Source organism: Dipodomys spectabilis, unplaced genomic scaffold (assembly GCF_019054845.1).
Source record: "Dipodomys spectabilis isolate Male_0828 unplaced genomic scaffold, ASM1905484v1 ptg000175l, whole genome shotgun sequence".
NCBI lineage: Eukaryota > Metazoa > Chordata > Mammalia > Rodentia > Heteromyidae > Dipodomys > Dipodomys spectabilis.
Window position 1 is genome coordinate 3,681,993 of NW_024870852.1, and position 19,975 is coordinate 3,701,967.

The 19,975-nt window shown below is 39.2% G+C and overlaps 1 protein-coding gene across 2 annotated transcripts in view; it reads right to left on the reverse strand.

Moving 5' to 3' along the window:
- Plcb1 (phospholipase C beta 1) overlaps positions 1–19,975 on the reverse strand; it is a 631,005-nt gene that overhangs the window by 164,147 nt on the left and 446,883 nt on the right. For both annotated transcript variants that reach the window (XM_042694512.1, XM_042694513.1), the window contains exon 10: positions 1,917–2,063. In XM_042694512.1, coding sequence (XP_042550446.1) covers positions 1,917–2,063 — 147 coding nt within the window. The remainder of the gene's footprint in view (positions 1–1,916; positions 2,064–19,975) is intronic.

The following is a 19,975-nucleotide window of genomic DNA, read 5'->3' on the forward strand; positions in this document are numbered from 1 at the left end:
TCTCCCACTGGAAGCAGTGGTCCATGTCACCTCTCTGAATCTGGGTAGGCTTATGATTCTTTTGAAAAATAAAGAAATAATATCGTGAAGCTGCCATCATGAAGTGAAAAATAGCAAATCAAGCCTCTTATTTGCTTGTTCTTGCAACCCTGAGCTTCCATGTAAGAAGTCCACCTACCTTAGTCTTACCGTGGTATGAGAGAGCCCAAGATGCCAAGCTGAGGCCTCTTATAAGCAACTAGGTTCATAGCTATGACTCATTCCAGCTTTGAGTCATTCTAGCTGAGGTGCCAGGCATGTTGGAGAAGACTCCAGCTGATTCTGGCACCCAAGCACCCCTCTTCCCCTTGTCCTTCCTCCTCCCTTTCCTCCCTCCCTCCCTCCCTCCCTCCCTCCCTCCCTCTCTATGTTCCTCCCTCCCTCCCTCCCTCTCTCCCTCTCTTCCTTCCTTCCTTTTTCCTTCCTCCTTCCTTCCTTCCTTCCCTCCTTCCTTCTTTTCTTTCTCCCCTCTCTCATCTTCCTTCCTTCATCCTTCTCTTTCCTTTTGTTGCAACTTAAGTTTGAACTCAGAGCTTCTTGCTTACTTGGCTGGTGCTCTAACACTTGAATCATGCCTTCAATCCAGCTTTAAGCATGTTATTTTTCTCCCAGTGCTAGCTTTGAACTTCCATCCTCCACATTTCAACCTCCTTCAGAGCTTTGATGATACATGAAAGTCACTGGCACCAAGCTTTGGTCCCTTTATTCTGTCCCCAGATGTGACCTAATATGGTATAGGATAGGTAATACCATCCCTTCAATTCACTATCTGAGTAGGGTTGAAATAAAATGATGTCTATTTTGTGCCACTGCGTTGCTGTGAAGGAATAGGTGACTAGAACAGGGTTCAGGATACGCCAGACAAACAGAGTCATGGCACACATCTTTCTCAGTAGCTAAGGCCTTGTGCCTGAGTTCAAATCCTCTTCCAAATAAAAAATTGCCCTGAAGCATGAGGAACATTGACCAAATACGGACAGCAAGTGAGATCTCATACATTTGCTATCTGGGGTAGGTCTGGCTTTATCTTACATTTGTTAGGACCATATGAAACAGGAAAATGATGTTGTTTTTAAATAGCATTGTTGTTTTTGGTGGAAATGTATTTGAAATCTAAAAATATTCAGAGCTGATTAAAATATGTGTTGATTAAAACTGATTGTAATCTGAAGTGAGATTGTATATTTGTGAATATACAAACATGTTTTGATATTTTCCTTTTTAATGATTTGCCAGAAACCACAGGAATATAACATTTAGATCAAATTAGGAAGCTCACTGTGGCTTTTTTTCCTATTTAGTTATAATCTTTACTACAAAAAATAAATAGTCACAGAGTTTTTTGGCCTATAGATCTGTTTCACCTTGAACTAAAAGCAATTTACCTTCAGCAGAAGTTATTAAGGACCTCAGAGCCCTCTTACAGGTGAAACAGAGCCCAGAGATGTGAGTGGAGCTGCAAATGGCTGTTTTTCTTTTTTATTTCTATTTTTTCCTCTTCCATTTTTGCAATGTAGGGAATGCCTCATATATGCCAGGCAAGCCCTCTGTCCCTGAACTACTTCCCCAGCCCTGGAAACAGCTTTAGGTTCATTGAAGAATGAGTCCTGCTGCACAAAAATTCCACTGGACCAAGGATAGGAGACATGGATGCACTTCAGATGATTTAGAAGCTTAGGTAGGCTCTGAAGAGACACATTCTACTGCTTCACAAGCATTGACATGACTGCTTATGGGTGGAGAAAGACTTACGTGGTGGAACCCACTGTTCTCTGAGGCCTTTTAGATAAAGGAACTGGAACAAACTTGATCTTCACTTTGGAACCACAGTGATGAGACTGGCCAAAGTATTAAGTCAAAGAACTATAAATTCTTACCTGTGAGGTAGGTATTGTGTGAGGAATTAATGAAATAGTGAGAGAGGGGCTGAGACATGTCTTCATTCAAATCCAGTTTCTCAGGTGAAACAACTCCATTTTCTTCTCCACTCAGGTAGCGCATAAATCCATCCACTGATATCTGTCCTGGAGGAAATGAGAGTTAAGAAAAATATGAATGTATTCTCTGTGTGTGTGTGTGTGTGTGTGTGTGTGTGTGTGTCTATCCTGTGGGGTGGTGGTGGTTGAAATTAGGGTCTCACCTTGCTAGGTAAGTACTCTTACTATTGAGCTTCTAGCCTTGTTTACAGATGTTTATTTCTGACATAAGACATTAATTCTTGCCCGGGCACAAATCTAGCATGATCTGCCTGTGCTAGGCTTCTGATCTTATCCAGGGAAACAAATGTGCTCTTCTGCATCCATCTCTCTGTTGAGGAGGGGTGACAGGAACTTTTATGGTCTGGGCTGGAACCAAGATCCTCCCTAGGATTACAAATGTTGGTAGATTCTCCTTTAGTACTGCTGATATTAAGATCAACCCTCTATCCTCTCACCTCCAAATCATCTTGATATGGATAAATAATAGTTTAGCCTTAGATAAAAATAAAATAAAATAAAATGTACTTTCCTGGCCCCCAAATTTCAGAGGATTTAAATAATTAAACATCAACCCTTTTTTAGTTCGTTTTTCTCCCTGCTTATGTGGTGCTGAGGAATCGAACCTAGGGCCTCATGCATGCAAGGCAAGCACTCTACCACTGAACCACCTTCCCGGCCAACCCTTTCTTTTTTAAATATAAGAATCATGGATCAACTTTATGAATAGTGTCTAAAAATTACCAGTGTTAAATCTCTAGGTGATAGAAGTGATTTTTCCAGACTTTCTATTATGTATACCATATAAGATCATTTTATAATAAGAGAAATACAAACATGTTTTGTTAATTATCTTGAACTGGAAGTTTTTAAGATAATCATATTTGTCTTGGAAACAGAAAATTAAAATGGCCAAAAATGAATGTCAGAATAAGAAAACTGAATTACCAAAATAAGAGCGGTTTTGGAAACAATCCGAAGTCATTTTGGGACACAGCTTAAATATTTTGGAATTTTAAATATTTTGGAAACTGGGCACTGGTGGCTCACTCCTGTAATCCTAGCTACTCAGGAGGCTGAGATCTGAGGGTCCTGTTTGAAGCAGCTCAGGCAGGAAAGTCCATGAAAACCCTTCATCTTCAATTAACCACCCAGAAACTGGAAGTAGAGCTGTTGCTCAAGAGGTAGAATGCTAGCCATGAGAATAAGTGCTCAGGGACAGTTGCCTAGGCCCTGAGTTCAAGCCCCTAGATTGTCACAAAAATATTTTGAAGTATAAAATTTATTGAGGTAAAATTCCTCAAGAAAAAGCCATTTTTTATTGTCTTCCTATCTTGTGCAATAACTCTAGCTTGGAAGCTATTCAATCTAGAGTGTATCTTCTTCTTTGTTCTTTTCTCATTTTCTTCCTCTTCACCTTTTATTCATTTAACACAATTTAGTTAATACCTGCATATGCTAAGTACACAGAAAACTAAAGCATAGAAAACCTAGCCTCTGCCTTCAAAGAGATCATCCTCTAATAGACAACAAGACCATTCATCCCCTGACCCAGGCATCAGCAGGTGGATGCCTAGATATCTTTGTCATCCTAGGATCTATTATGATGCTTTGTACATAGTATCCAGCCTCTTCTTTTTTGTGATTTTACTTTTTGAAAACAGAAAAGAAGTCCTTTTGAAACTGGAAGACAGTATAATTTTGTTTGATTCTTATTATTTTTGATTAGGTCAAATTGATCAATTTGATTTTTTTGTTGTTGCTGGTCATGGGGCTTGAACTCTGGGCCTGGGTGCTGTCCCTCAGCTCTTCAGCTCAAAGCGAGTGCTCTACCATTTGAACCACAGTGCCACTTCGTTTTCTCATGGTTTATTGTAGATATGAGTTACATGGATTTTCCTGTCTGGACTAGCTTCGAACTGTGGTCTTCAGATCTCAGCCTCCTGAGTAGCTAGGATTACATGAGCCACCAGTGCCTGGCTCGATTTGACAATTTTAACTTAGGTAAATGGCTATTTCATAAAACTCAATCTCTACTTGTAACTATTCCTTAGAGGGCAGGCAGTAAATCCAAGTGTCTAGTAGGCCAGGAAAGAAATATAATAGAACTGCTGAGTGCATTTTCATACCAGGGAGCATGGGGTTTAGTTAACAGTCTAGTAGAAACCAAGTAAGGCTTTCCTTCTCAAGACATGTGAGCCACAGCAACAGAGGACTGGGTAAATTAACATCTGGTTATCTGATGCTATGTTTGACTCTGAGGCTGTCAATTTTTTTGTTGGACCAAATATCTTTTGATCTGTTCAATGAATGTTAAAGGCAATTAAAAAAAGACATATGCCAATAGGGCAGAGATGACCAATGAATTTTAACATTAACATCAATTTCTTCTTATTGCTAATGACTTCTGAGCATTTGTGTGGAGAAAGACCTTGAGCTATGCTAGTGACTAATCTTGATATCTGCACTGGGTACAAGACAGAAAAAGGAGACATGTAAGCTACAAAGGTTATTCTCCAATGAAGATACTTCAGTTCAAGTCAAGGTATAATTATTTTCCACATGCTGAAGAATGTATCAAAGTTTACTTAATCCATTAATGAGAAAACTAGGAAGATTACAAAACCAGATCAAAGGTGCTACAAGACAACACATACACACACACACATGCTTTTCTTGGTTTTTGTGATTGAGACATCCGATAAATATGTTCTTGCACATACTAAGCATGTACTCTATGATTGAGCTATGTTGTCTGCATCTATGTATGGACTTTTTCCCACAAATAAAACAAAAATTAGACAATATTGCAAAGTTAAATACAAAGTTGGATAGTGTGCTATCTGCAAATAAACTACAAATGCTCAAGCTATCTTCTCTACTTTATTATTTCATAGAAATCGAAAATTTTTAACTCTGTGTGTGCGTGTGCATGTGCCTTAACACGTGTGTATGTGTGTATGTCTGTGCTGGAGATTAAACCTAGGAACTTACGTATGTGAAGGAGGCATTCTACCCTTAGCTACACTTCTAGATCCTTCATTTAATATTTATCAGAGATAGAAATTAGTTAAAGAGCAAGAGTAATATGAGTTAGTGTTCTTGGTTATTATTACATTAAATATGTTTTTTGAAATGTAGTGAAGAAATTTATCTAACTTTGAATATGAGCAATGAATAAACCTGAAGAGTAGCTCACAGAGCAGTTCAGACACCAAGCAGACACCAGACATCCACCTCTCAGCCCTAAAGCTTGCTCAGCTCTCGGTTCTGTGCTTACTGAGTAGGTATGCTAGAGTATGAGACAATATACCAATCTCTCCTCCTTTTTTATTTCTCCCATTGGTTATTTTGAAGATAGTATTTTGCTTTTTGTCTAGGTTAGACTAGATTATTATCCTCTTTTGTTTCTGGAATGACAAATTGGTGGCACTGCACCCAGCCATTGGTTGAGATAAAAGAATCTCACAAACTTTTTTTTTTTTTTTTTTTGCTAGTCGTGGGCCCTGAACTCTGGGCCTGGGCGCTGTCCCTCAGCTCTTCAGCTCAAGGCTAGCACTCTACCACAGAGCCACAGCGCCACTTCTGGCCTTTTCTGCTTATGTGGTGCTGAGGAATCGAACCCAGGGCCTCATGAATGCAAGGCAAGCACTCTACTACTGAGCCACCTTCCCAGCCCCAATTTCACAAACTTATAATGCCTGGGTTGACCTTGAACTCTGATCCCTCAATCTCTACCTCCCAAGTAGCTAAAATTACAGGCTTGAGACACTATATGTGGCTTTCAAGACATCTGAGGAATCAAATGATAGGCAGAGATATGTCAAAATAAGAAAAAAATGTAAAAATAAAGATACGTAGTCAGTGTATAATTTAATAAGTATTAGCTAAGGGCCAGGAGTTCAATTTCATTAACACAAATCATTTGGAGAAACAAATTAGCTAAAAAGAAAACCAGAGCAAAAGGGCTCAAAGCATGGCTTACATTGTAAAGCACCTGCCTAGCAAGTATGGGACTCTGAGTTCAAACTCTAGCATCAGTAAAAAAAAAAGTTCATGTACTTCATTACATTGTATGTGGGTAGCTATTGCGCCATCAATACTCATTTCTCCTCTTTGGTATAGCTTTGGAAGTATTTCCTATTATCAATCCTAAGTAAAACAATAGTACAGACTAGTACAGAATTGGAGACCGATAATATCGTTCAGACAATTTTCCTTAGATTGCTGGGCATTGGCTCAAATGCATCAGTCTTTATTTTTAAAAATAAATCTCAAATCATTTGCAAGATTGCTTATGATATTTTTCAAGAGTCAGTTGATACTTTTAAAAGAGATAGCTGATGACACACTAGAGCAAAACTTCTTGACCACAAAGATAAGATGGGGCTGGGAATGAAGCTCAGTGGAAAAGGGTTTGTCTTGAATGTTTAAGGTCCTAGGTGAAATCCCTATAGTGCAAAAAAACAAAAAGTTGGAGAACGTATTTCTTTTGTAAATAGCACAAGAAATCCAGGTTCCACTCTGTCAGCAGTAACTTGTCGGGGAAAAATTCTCTTATCATGATTAAACTCTATGATTAAATTTCCTTTCAATTTCTGATTATATGAATTAAAGTGAGCCAGTAGGTTAGTTGTTAGTTAAATAAAAACAGAATGTCCTGGGATAGAAATATGGCTTAGTGGTAGGGTATTTGCCTGGCATGCATGAAACCCTGGGTTCGATTCTTCAGTACCACATAAACAGACAAAGCTGGAAGTGGCGCTGTGCCACTCATGGTAGAGTGCTAGACTTGAACATAGAGAGGCTCAGGGACAGTCCAGGCCCTGAGTTCAAGCTCCAGGACTGGTAAAAAAAACAAAAGCAAAAATAGAATGTCACATATTAGAATGAACTCAAACACCAAATCACACTAGGAAATAACTTCTCTTCTTCTTGATCCTATTCTAGAAAATCATAGTATTATTTTCTATTGTAAGTTCAGAGGGATAAGTTCAATTGGCAAGGTCTGAAAATACAATGGCTTACATATTTTCTTCAGAAAGACTGGTATACTTTCAACTGGACCTGTCACTCGGATAATGACATCTAAAGATCTTAATAAACATGTATAATATTTAACTCACAATCAAGTAGGAAAATTTATATTTTTTAAAGAATGGAAAAAAATCCTTGTTGATCTATGAGACTATTTGAAAGAAATTCTGGTGTTCAATGAAGAAGGTGGTAGGTGCTGTGAAATGGGAACAGAGCTGATTTAATTACAGAGCAATCTTGAAAGAGCATAAGACTAGAAGAGCCTTGACTAAAATGATGGTCCCGACAGGCCATTTAGGTATCTTGTCACTTATTTTTTTCTTTTTTGCTATACTTTTGCTGCAGAGAAACTCTCAAATGTCATATAACTTTTGCACAAATGTTCTGGCTATCCACCAAACCTTCCCTCCATCTGACCCTGTCCAGAATTCTTTGGGCTGATGAGTGGGACTCAGCTGATACTCTTCTAAAAATAACAGGAAAATAGAAAGTCAAAGCTCTGTTTGACAGAACAATACCTTCCAGAGAGGTTAATTGATTGATTGATTGATTGATTAATAATGTTAAGGGTCAAATCCAGGACCTTGAGCAAGCTAGGCAAGTTCTTTGCTACTGAGCTACTTTCACAGAACACAAAGATGCTTTAAAAGATCAGTGACATGCAGCTTCAGGGATTCATGTTTACAAGTGCATGCAAAGGATCTTGAATACTTGCTGGGTAGGGGCTACTCTGAAGTATCTTCTAAACCCAGGGCCATCCCATGGGCCTTAAAGGGAAATTAGAAATGAAGAGAAAGTCTGGAGAAGAGAACAAAGAATGGTATAGAACTTTTCTGGACTGGTTAACCAATCTTGGAAACATTTTCATCAATCATTTCTATAATGATTTCCTCTGTTCTGTTTTGCTTGAGTTATTCAGGGATTTGTTTTTACTGTTTTTTTTTTTTAATTCTTAAGCCCCAATTTATTTTCTCTAATATTCCTTTTAAAAAATATAGTATTCTATTCTTTTCTCACTGATGCAATTAATGTTTTCCCTTAATGATATTAATAATGTATGTAAAGAATTGTCAGTACAGTCATTTTTTTCTGCAAAGTGATTTTTTCTTGCTTATTTCCACTTTTTCAAGCAAGTTTTCCTCATCTGTCTAGTAATTTAATTATCTGTTTTAAATTGGCTGAGTGAAAGCTGATTGGATTTTTTAAAAACCGCATTTGGTGGCTTTAAAAAGCATCAGACTAGTTAAGTGGGAACTATCTTTAACTCTTTTGGAGTAACCCTTAATGCTGATATTTTTAGATACCTCTTCTTGGACTAATCAGAATCCCTAGAGAAATTCTATCTACTGTTTTGCCAGGAGAGTAAAACTCTGTCTGCTATCATCCATTCTAGAGCCAAATGTAGGAAAAGACTGGGACTATCCTCATGTCATATGCCATGATCTCCTTGCTTTCAAAATAGCAGCCCTGCCTTTATTACTTTGGTTTCTCTGTCTGCAGAGAATTAAATACTTGTGCCCTCAGGTAGAGCTCTGACAATTCCTTCAACAGCTGCCAAGCCTCTTTCGTATTCCTTAAACTCTAAACCCATTTCCAGAGAAATAGAGCCATCAGTTGTTGAGACTTCCAAAGGTTTTCTGGCGTAACTCATGGTGATTCTCAGTTCTTCAGATCTGTTATCAGTAGAAACATATATCTGGTTGTTTGAATTAACGTTCTTTATCCCCCTTGTCCTAGATCATCCCTCTAAGATACCTTTTAATGCACTTTTGCTGAAGACTCAAGAATTTAGCTTCATGAAATACATTCAACCCATGGACTATAGCCTGAACTTCCATGCTTTTTCTTTTAAGATAGACCATTGTTGTTTCTGCTGATTAATCTTAAGAAGTAAGATTTTGTGAAGAGCATGCAATATTAATATCTCACTACAGATGGCACTATGTGGACAATTAATGTGTTAGTCAGCTTGTCTCAGGTAGAATGTAACCAGAGTCACAAAGGCAGCTTGAACTCTCAAGTATTTAGCAGGTGGGACATTGCTTGAAGTCCTCAGTGGAACAGAAGCATATGGTAAAGTATGAAAAGAACTGCCAACTACCTGAGTTTCTATAGGAGTGATAATGGAATTGATTTGGCCTTCAGTGACTTGAGTGTTAGTGACTGAGGTACTTCCCTTCAGAGTGGCCCTGAGATGGATCTATTGTGAATGCCGGGCGCCAGTGGCTCATGCCTGTAATCTTAGCTACTTAGCAGGCTGAGATCTGGGGATCACGGTTCAAAGCCAGCCGGGGCTCGAAAGTCCATGAGACTCTTATCTCCACTCAGAAAACAGGAAGTGGTGCTGTGGCTCAAGTGGCAGAGCCCTAACCTTGAGCTGAAGAGCTGAGGTTCAGCACCCAGGCCCAGAGTTCAAGCCCCTGACCAACAAACAAACAAAAACAAAAACAAAAAAAATTTAAAGAGACTTCTAAAACTGTTATAAGGCATTGAAATAAAATGTATGCACAATCCTGTAATAGTTATATCTTTTTAAAAAGTTAACATTTCTCTCTTATCTTCCTAAAGCTGTCTCTCTGATTTTTTCTCTCTGAAACAGGCAGCAATGAAGTCTTGTACCCTTGACTCAGGGAAGAGAGGGATAGAGGAAAGAGGTTTCAATGAGAGATCTGAAAAGTCCTTTTTCTGGTTGCTTCTGAGGGCACTCTTAGAGCAGACCTTTCTTGTTTTTGGAGTCTAGGTAGAGGGAAAGCCCAGAAAAGTTTTATATATAAAACCACTGATGTAATATTCCCCATCTCAACAGGGAAATCTGGGCATGATGGGTTCATACTTATTATCCTAGCTAAGACAGGAAGAGCAGATAAGAGGATCACTATCTAGGCCCATCTAAGCAAAACAGAAGATTCTGCCTCAGGAGGAAAAACAGCAAAAGGGCTTGAAGCATGGTTTAAGGAGTAAAGCACCTACCTATGGGACTCTGAGTACCAATAAAAATAAAATGTGCATGTTCTTCATTTCATTGCATGTAGGAAGTTGTTATTCATCAATATTTATTCCTCCTCTTTGGGTTAGGTCTAGAAGAATTTTCTATTATAATTTCTAAGTAAAAATACAATCGAAATGAAGCCACAGCTCATCGTTTTTCTACCTAACAACCCATATACGAAAGGCCATGTTCACAGGGTTTCATGATGCATTCCTAGAATCTCAGTTACTTGATACTGGCCTTTGAGGCCAGTCTAGGCAAAGGTGTGGGAAAAGCAAACCAAAACCAAAGAAAACTGGGGTGTGGCTCAATGATCAGAGTGCTTGCCTAGCAAATGCAAGTCCCCAGCCCTGTAAACAACTAAACAAATGAAAACCCCAAAGGCCAGGAAATACAAGTGATGCTTCACATTAATGCTTAAATTTCTGAACCCACTGTTGAGTCCCAAACTCCATTCTCTCATTATATTTTATATCAGCTCCCAAACTCAAGGAAAAGAAAACCAAAAATCGAATCCCTAAGCAGATTTCATATGCAGTCCCCAGTCAGATTCTCTTCTGTTCAGTATGCTCTATTCTTTACTGGGATGGTTACCTAGGAGATGCCCCTAACATGGCATCATGAAGCTGCTCCTAAGCTAGTCCTAAAATCAGATGTGAGGCAGCAGCAGTGGAGTTCCACTAAAAAAGTATATGGTTTTAAAGAAAGAAAATGCGGTTGGCTATGTTTACACACAAGACTTTTTCAGTAATGGATTTGGACTTAAAGGAAACAATATATGCTTGTTTCAGGAGCACAGATACTAAAATTGGGAGGATTAGCATAACCTCTGTACAAAGATGGCAGGCAAAATCACAAAGTGTTCTGTATTTTAAAAAGCAGGAAAACAACATGTAAGTGCATGCAAGATTGGAAAGGAAGAAAAAGGGGGAGACAGAGAGAGAGAGAGAGAGAGAGAGAGAGAGAGAGAGAGAGTATGTTTGAGTAGGCTCATCAATTATATCAATTTCCAGTACATTGCTTACTAAATACAAAATTCACTCATTTCAGTCTCCGCATAACTCTGGAACTAGGAACTACTTTGATACTGATTCCATACATAAGAAACCTGTAGGAACTACCTTGCTCAGGTCACATAAATCAAAACAGGTATTAGGTTTTGAGCTCATGAGGTGAGACTTTTATGTTCTCTATGGTTAACCACCATGGTGTAAGTGACGCTGTACAAGGCAGCATACATCATCTGGTCCTAAGATAAGGTTAAAAAAAAGTAATAGTAATAATTGAAGCTACCTTGGCTGATGGGATAGCATAGAGAGTCTAGGAGAAAGAGAGAGAAGAAAATGTTAGCTTTCTCTCTCTTTCTGTCATACTAGTATTTAAACTTGGGACCTTGTACTTGCTAGTCTGGCACTGGAGCCATGTCTCCAGCCCTACCTTTTTGCTGATTATTGTTGGAAATGGAGTCTCATAGGCTTTTTTTGCCCAGGCTGTCTTCAAATTGTGGTCTTCCAGACTCCTGAGTAGCTAGGAAGGTAGGCATGAGCCACCAGTGTCCACTTCAATTGCCCTTTTCAATTAAGTATATTGTGATGGGCACAAGCGGACCTAGTATGGAAGCTGGACCACGAGAGCATGTGGGGACAATGGAAAGACAGATGGTGCTGAGTGCAACGGATCCTGTTTCTCTACATAACTCTCAGCACTGGCCTGGATAAAGGCTGCTGGTGATAGAGAGGGAAGGGTTCTGCTTCATTGACAGTTGGTTTCAATCTGGCCACTGTGCATTAGTCCTAAAAATAGCCCTGAATGTGACCAAGGGAGAGATTTTTTTTCCCCATGAGTTACTTATCTCCCGAAAATGTGCTACTTTAATCTTTGTGAAAAGAAGCTGAGCTCTGGCAGACAAATGACCCATCTGGCAGAGGCGTGAGGATTAGCTCTTTGATTTGAATTTGTCTATCAAGGTCCAAAATTCTTTTCCAGACTTAATTTGCATTCTAATCTCTGTATGTAATTTAAAGATATCCACCAGCATTTTTCTTCCACAACCCATGGGTTTCATCTTATAGAAGGAACAAAATGAAATACAATTGAGAACTTGTTACACCCATCTAAGGACAAGGAAATGTTAAACAGAAGAAGTGACATAGATTTACAAAAAAAAAAAAAAAAAAAAAAAAACTCAAAACCTAGCAGGTTAGCTTGAAAAAATTAGACAAACAAATGCAAATATCTCCAGAGCCTGATACAAGGAGAACTCTTCCTTTGGAAAACAGATGGGCCATAAATCCACACAGAATCATCACGCAGTTGAAATGGGCAAACGGGACAATGTCTGCCAGCTAGCATGGCACCAGTTTCGTTTTATTGTGCCAGGTGCCAATTAGGCAAGATGTGGTATTCTTAAGCGGGGATGTCACAGCGATTAGGTGGTTGAGAATCCATTCATCATCCTTCAGTTCTCACTCTTCTGGTAATAATACGAGAAAACACAAGAACACCACTGGCTCAGTGGCTTTGGACCTCCTTCAATCACTGCCAAGCATGACAATGAGAAGCTCTTTCTTGGCTTGTGTTTATTCCTGGCGACTCTGATGAGTTGTGTGGGTTCTTGTTAACAGCTGAGTAACTGCAGATGGCACCAATATCTCATGGCTCACCAGTATCCGTTGCCTGCTTTCAGCAATCATCTACTAAGTATTCCCCTTTCAATTATGGTTGTGTGGGTACCACATTTCCCATTGCATATGCCAAGGGACTGCGTTTGGTCTAGTAGGAACCAGTTTTGCTGGTTAATTTCTTTGTTTTTTATTTTCTGATCAGTATTTTTTAATACTGGAGTCAGGGTGTCCCATACAAATTTTCATACATCATTTCATCTTAAATTGAAAAGGATGTTTATTTTATGTAGACTGCAAAAAATTCTGCTATGATCGTAACTGGATAGACACAGGATTTGAGTATGATGTGTTATGTTCATTCTTGGCTCTGGGTTCTTCTCCAAAGGCTATGCAGACTAGCCCCTTGCCCTCATCACAGCTTTCCTTGTACAGTATAAATTGTACTTGTTGATGTGGTTTGTGTGAAAGTGCTTAATAAAAACACGTAACTTCACAATAAAAAAAACACGTAACTTTGGTCTAACACTTTGCTTTTTGCAAAATATTCTCACATCTGTGAATTTATTTACTCCTCTTTGTTCTGTTTGGTAGGCCAAAGAATGCTTTGTTATTAGACCTGACAGAGAAATAAACTTTGACTCAAACAAGGTTCAATTTAAACTGACATGGAGAGGTAAAGGCAGAATCTTCATGAGAACTTCTTTCTTCAATAAAGCTTTAGTGCTGTATTTGGACACTAGAACTGCATAAGTACTGATTCATCCTTTAGAGTCAGCGATTCTCATAGGGGAGGAAACAGTTCCACAGCATTTTGTTTTGGCACTGCTATATTGTTTTAGGAGAACAGACTCTCTGCCATAGTTCCTAACCATAATGCAAAGAAGACAAAAATGATACAGATTCTTAATCAGAATGTCATCGTCTTTGGTGAAAATGGGCATTGACTTTCTAAGGGTAAGGACCAGGATATCAACCCCCCCCCCCATTTAAATTACATTTCTTCCAGTTTCTAGCACAAAGGCTAAAAATGTGTTCGTTCATGCTTAGTGTAAGCTCCTTAGAAAGTGCTATTTTTTGGTTCCTTAAATGCCACCTGACTCTAATCTGTATGTCATCAGAACTTCTTCTGTGCTCCATTCATGAAGCACAGTACCAAATACTACTTTTCTGTTCAGAATAGCCTTTGGTTCCTTCTTATCCCTGAACAGACTGCACAGGCAGTTTTTAATACATTGAGCCTGGGAGATGAAGGATGGCATCTTCCATTGTTTAGCTTAAGGACTGATGCAGACAAGAAGGCTCTAAAAAATGTCTATTGAGTGCAAGGAGGGTGGTTCACTCCTATAATCCCAGTTACTTGGGAGGCTGAAGTAGGAGAATTGTGACTTTCTGCAGATAAGAGTCTCATGGATTTTTCCGCTCTGGCTGGCTTTGAACTTCAAACCTCAGACTTCAGCCTCCTGAGTAGCTAGGAATACAGGCATGAGCCACCAGCTCCTGGCTAATCATGGGTGATTGCCTTTCTGTATTTAACATTTTTCCCCTCTTACTATTACCAAGACTCTAGGTACTACTGGGTTGGGCAATCAATTGCCTGTGGCCTCAAGTAGGGTGGCTTCTCTCAGCACAGGGCATCATGCTTAGCTGTTCCTGTTGATAGAGCCAGCATCCAACCGGACCCCCTACTGTGAAGTCTAAATGTGCAGTAGTCACCCATTGTAAAAGCCATGTTCTGCTAGGAGGTCCATGGAGGGGGTTAGAGCCATGCTCTGCTTTGTGCCAATTGCTCACATCAGAAATGGCAAGATGCTCCGGGAAGGTCTCGTTTGAAGAATGGAAGAAGCTTGAACAATGTCTAGCAGACTATGAGTTGGCTAAACCTACCAACGCCCTTCCTTATCCCTTGGGCAATGGCATTTGACTTGGCTTTTAACTATTTATATTTTTCCTCTCTGGTTATTTTTCTGAACAAAGGCATTTCAACTATGATTTTGTGGGTAGAGTGAAGTGGCTTTGCAGATATTGAGATCACTCAAAGAAAAGGAAAAGATTCTTGGGTCAGAACTTTGCTTCCTCTTAAGGCCCAGTCCCTGACTCCTGAGAATGAAGAAAATCAATAAGAGGAGAGAAAGTACTGGAGGTTATCAGGCCAACCAAGGAATAATGGATCCATAATGGCTACTCTCAGACTTTAGAGAAATCCAGGAACACAAGAAACATGGAGTTAAGAGGAGCTTGTAGACACTGAGGGATGATAATGCCATTCTTCTGTGACCTTCCTTATAAGCTACAAAATCAATAAATGGAATTTAAATGGGATCTTAATCAATAGAATACTACCGTGGCTTTCAGCTGTTTTTGGCACAGTAAATCAAAGCATGCAGAGAATCGGTGATGACACCTAGTTTCCATCTGTCTTTGTCTTTGGGGAAGAAGATCCATCTCATTCGAGTTGACTGTTCATTCACTTCAGTTCTTTCATTTCTCGATTGCTAAGCAAGTGATCTATACAAACCTGTTTAAATGGCTGCCACTTTAATTGTGAGACTAATCTTTCAGCCGGTCAATATTTCCTCTAGATGAGTGTATTTTTTTTCTTTTTTTTCCCCTTCAACTGTGCATCCTGCATCTCCTGGGGTTGAGGGTAAAATGCCAACCCAGTGTGGCATGGTTCTGGAGAAGGGCTGCTTTCCAGGCTCCTGATTACTTAACCAGAAGAGTGCTGTGGAAGGTTTTCCTTGACATCCTAATCTGTCCCACAAGACTTTCTTAGAAGAAGCAAATGTAAAACAAGGAAACACATTTGAGAAATGTAGCTACAGACCTCAATTTCTAACTTCCAAGTCAGTACCACATTTCTTTTCTAAACCAGTGCTGGTGGAGAACCTTGTGTGGGAATCAGGAGTGGATGTTATTTCCCTCTTTAGCTGCCTCTTCTGGGATGTGAAAGATCGGTTTAATGGCTATGTCCTTGGCAGAGAGGAAATACCATGATTTGAAGCCACTAATCAGGACTTTATGAATATTAATAACTAAGACAATTTTTGTGTAATGTATTGGAAGGAATGAGCTCTGAGTCCCAGTTCCACTCCATTTTTCTTTCTATGCTCAGCTCCTCTCCTCCATCTTTCCCTACTTATTTTGAATTATGACATATTATAATTATAATTCCTGGCAATTCATCAGCAAAGCTGACTCCTCCCAGCAAACTGAAATTACGTGCCCTTTCAGCAGAATCTTTCTCATCTCTTCTGCCTCCTCCTACCTCTGGTAAGCTCGATGAGTTCATTTTTAGATTTCGTATATGTAGGAACTCATGCGAGTTTGTCTTGACGATGTCCTTCAAGTCCGGTCATGACTATGGCTAATCACATTTCAGATTTTGCTGGTGGTACTTTTCCGTACTTCGGGTTATGTTACATTTCTATCTTTTTCAAATAAAGGAGTCCTGTCTAACACTACAGATTGCAAAGTTTCCAAGACTCAAAGCTTTATCTTCCTCCTCCTGCTTCCTAATGCTACAATACTTGGGGCAGGAGGGGGCTGTGGAGAAGACTGAGAGAATGGGGGAGGGGGTGACACTGTTCAAAAGGAAATGTACTGCCAGGCCCCAGTTGCTCACACCTCTAATCCTAGCTACTCAGGAGGATCTGAGGATCACAGTTCAAAGTCAGACCAGGCAGGAAAGGCCATGAGACTCTTATCTCCAATTAACCACCAAAAAACCAGAAGTGGCATTATGGCTCAAGTGGTAGAGTGCTCCCCTTGATCTGAAGAGCTCAGGCCCAGAGTTCAAGCCCATGACCAATTCATTGTATTTGGTGTTGGTATAATTTGTGGAGTGGAAGGGAAAAAAACAAATCATTTAAATTGGGATACAGGTGGACCCATTGCAACAATGAGATGTACAAGTCGTTATGTTGAAATACGAACTTTACAACTTTGGCAAGTGGGGGTGGGAAGGGATAGGAAGGGATACAAAAGGGAAACAAAGGAGGAGGTAACAATGCTTGCTAAGAAATGTACTCATTACCTTGCCCATGTAATTGTAACCCCTCTGTACAGTATTTTCACAATAAAAAAAAAGAAACAAAAAGGAAATGTACTTATTACCTGACTTATGTAACTGTAACCCCTTTGTACATAACCACAATAAAGTTATTTTTAGTGATAGAATTATTGTTAGCATAGGTCTGTTTGGAAGGAAAAATGTTTGGTAAAGCTGAACTTCTACTATTTTGCTTAAAGCCAAATTTTGTCTCATTTGAATTACTAACCAAAGACTTTATAAAGGGTATTATATAGCTTCCCTTTTCTTTTTTTTCTAAGGAGCATTTCAACACAATACACCTTATAAAAATGTAAGAGGAAGGACCACAATAACAAAGAAATGGAGCATGAAACACCTGCTATTATTCTAATCTGCTACATTAATTCAATGATTTAATAAATACTCATGTACACCTGCTCTTTCCTGGCAAATGAAAGCAAGAACAAATTCAGTTGATGGATGGTGATTTAAGCAAAATTTTGTTTTAAGTAAATTTGGTTTTATTCACAGACATGCTAGGGAAGTTTTTGAGGTCAGTTTTCTTTTGCTGTTGTTGTTGCTTTTTAGTGCCAATCCTGAGGCTTGAACTTAGGGCCATAGGTGCTGTCTCTGGTGTGTTTTTTTGTTTGTTTTGTTTTATTTTTTTTTTCTCAAGGTTACCACTCTGCCACTTGAGACAGAGCTCCACTTCTAGATTTTATTACTTTTATTTATTTATTTGTAGTTCAGTAGAGATGATTGTCTCATGGGCTTTCCTGCCTAAGCTAACTCTGAACCATGATTCTTAAATCTTAGCCTCCTGAGTAGCTAGTATGACAGGCATGAGACATCAGTGTCCATCAGATGCTAATAAAAGCATCAATATATCTAAATTTTTTGCCCTGTCATTTTTTCCTGATGAATTTAGGAGATTCATAAAATAACTCTTCAAGAGACATTAGTCTCTCAGAGAATACGACATTTGTGATCTTTTTGTTTGGAAGAGTCAGGGGTCATTGTGTGTTCCTGTGTCAAGCATATTTAGGTACAAACAACTTGGCATATTTAGTACATATTTGGTACAAACAACTTGGCAAGAAAGAAATCTTGGCTGACCAGGAGGCTGCAGCATTTTTAAATGGATGATTTAATGATGTAAAAATAAGCCAAATTCCCTTGAGAATAGAATCTTCTGTAACAAGACTCAAACACCCTCTTTGTGGAACTCAAATATATGAATATATGGCTTACAATGCACAGAAATCATTGGGTCATTTATAACTCTAATGTACACATCTCCTCAAATAGAAATTCCAGGGTGGACACGTGGTCTACATACTAAATACAGCACCAACAAAGCACCAAAGGCCATCATCTTTTCTGGGATTTCCTTTCTCATTTTTGTGTGTTGTACATGTACTCTGTTAGCCTAGGGTTAGCATTAATATTTAAGCTCTTGGCATACTGAAAATGTTTTATTTAATTTAAAAAGTTATCTGAAATGTGTATAAAAACAAAGCATTAACAAAAGGCAGCTTGATGTATTAAGTTTACTGATAACTCTGCTTTTTTTCTTTTGTAAATTATTGTAAAGGTGATATACAGGGGGGTTACAGTTACATAAGTCAGGTAATGAGCACATTTCTTTTTTTTTTTTTTGTCGGTTGTGGGGCTTGAACTCTGGGCCTGGGCTCTGTCCCTCAGCTCTTCAGCTCAAGGCGAGCGCTCTACCACTTGAGCTACAGCGCCACTTCCAGTTTTCTGGTGGTTTATTGGAGATAGGAGTCTCACGGTCTCTCCTGCCCGGGCTGGCTTTGAACCGCGATCCTCAGATCTCAGCCTCCTGAGTAGCTAGGATTACAGGCATGAGCCACCAGCGCCCTGCCTATGAGCACATTTCTTTCTGCACAGTGTTACCTCTTCCCTTGCTTTCTCCCAGTTTTTTCTTCCCACCAGCCCTCCCCAGAAAAAAAAAAAAAAAACCCTCTATTTTAAAATCTATTTTCTGATATCAGAAAATACATCTAGATAGGCAGGCATAGAGAGGTTAAGCACCAAGACAGTGTGAGCAACAATGCCAACCTCAGCTTTGAAATCCTGAGTAGAAACAATGGTGTGTGTCACTGCTGAACAATACTGATTAAGTGGGTACTGCAGGAAATTCATGGGGAAAAAAAGAGAATTTTAAAAATGTATGTGAATTTTGTGTTCCTGTTGTGCTTATGGAATTCTTCAAATATGACAACGTGGCACTAAATCATCTTGCAAGTGCTAAGAGTCCTTATATTAATTTCCATCAGAGTTGAAATTGTTTTCTCCAGCATCACAGCATTTTCACAATAATCCATCATAGTTTTTCCTTTGTACCTTCCACTCCCTTGAGACATCAGGGGTTGATGGATGGAGGTATCTGGCACCAGCCTGGGCCAGAAGCAGTGTGGTATGAAGGGAGGCAAAAGCTTCTCCCACGAAGTTATTGTTAAGAAGATAAAGTGATGACAGGAAGAAATTAAAGTAACATTGGGAAGACTAGGTAGCATATCTAATTAGGCTTGGTGGGCAGGTCTGGCAATTCTAAGACACACTGTTAGGCCATTTGCTTCTTTTTCTTTTTTCCTGGCAGTTGTGGCGTTTGAACTCAGGGCCTAGAGCCTCTTTGTGCTCAAGGCTAGCACTCTACCACCTGAGCCACAGTGTCACTTTCACTTTTTGAATGGTTAATTGGAGATAAGAGTCTCACAGGGATTTTTTGGCCTAGGATGGCTTTGAACCGCAATCCTGAGATCTGAGCCTGCTGAGGGGTTAGGATAAGAGGTGAGAGCCAGCCACGGGTGCTGGCTTAGTTTTCTTCTTTTGACCAATTTCTCCTCCACAGAAATGGTAAGAACAATAATAGTAAGAAAGAAAAGGCATTGATCAAGAAAATAAATTAGAAACTAAAAAAAATCACCTATAAAAATTACATTCATAAGCCAGGCACCAGTGGTTCATGCCTGTAATCCTAGCTATTCGTGAGGCTGAGATCTCAGGATCATGGTTCAAAGCAGACTGTGCAGGAAAGTCCATGACACTCTTTCTTTTTTAGTAAAAATGCTGTGCAGAGGAGTTAGCTACATGAGTAAGGTTATGAGTATATTTATTTTTTATTGTTTTATTTATTGTAAAGATACTGTACAGAGGGGTTACAGTTAATGAATAAGGTAATGAGTACATTTCCTATCTAGCATTGTTACCCCCTCCTTTGTTTTTCCCCTACCATCCCTTCCCTTATCAGCAATTA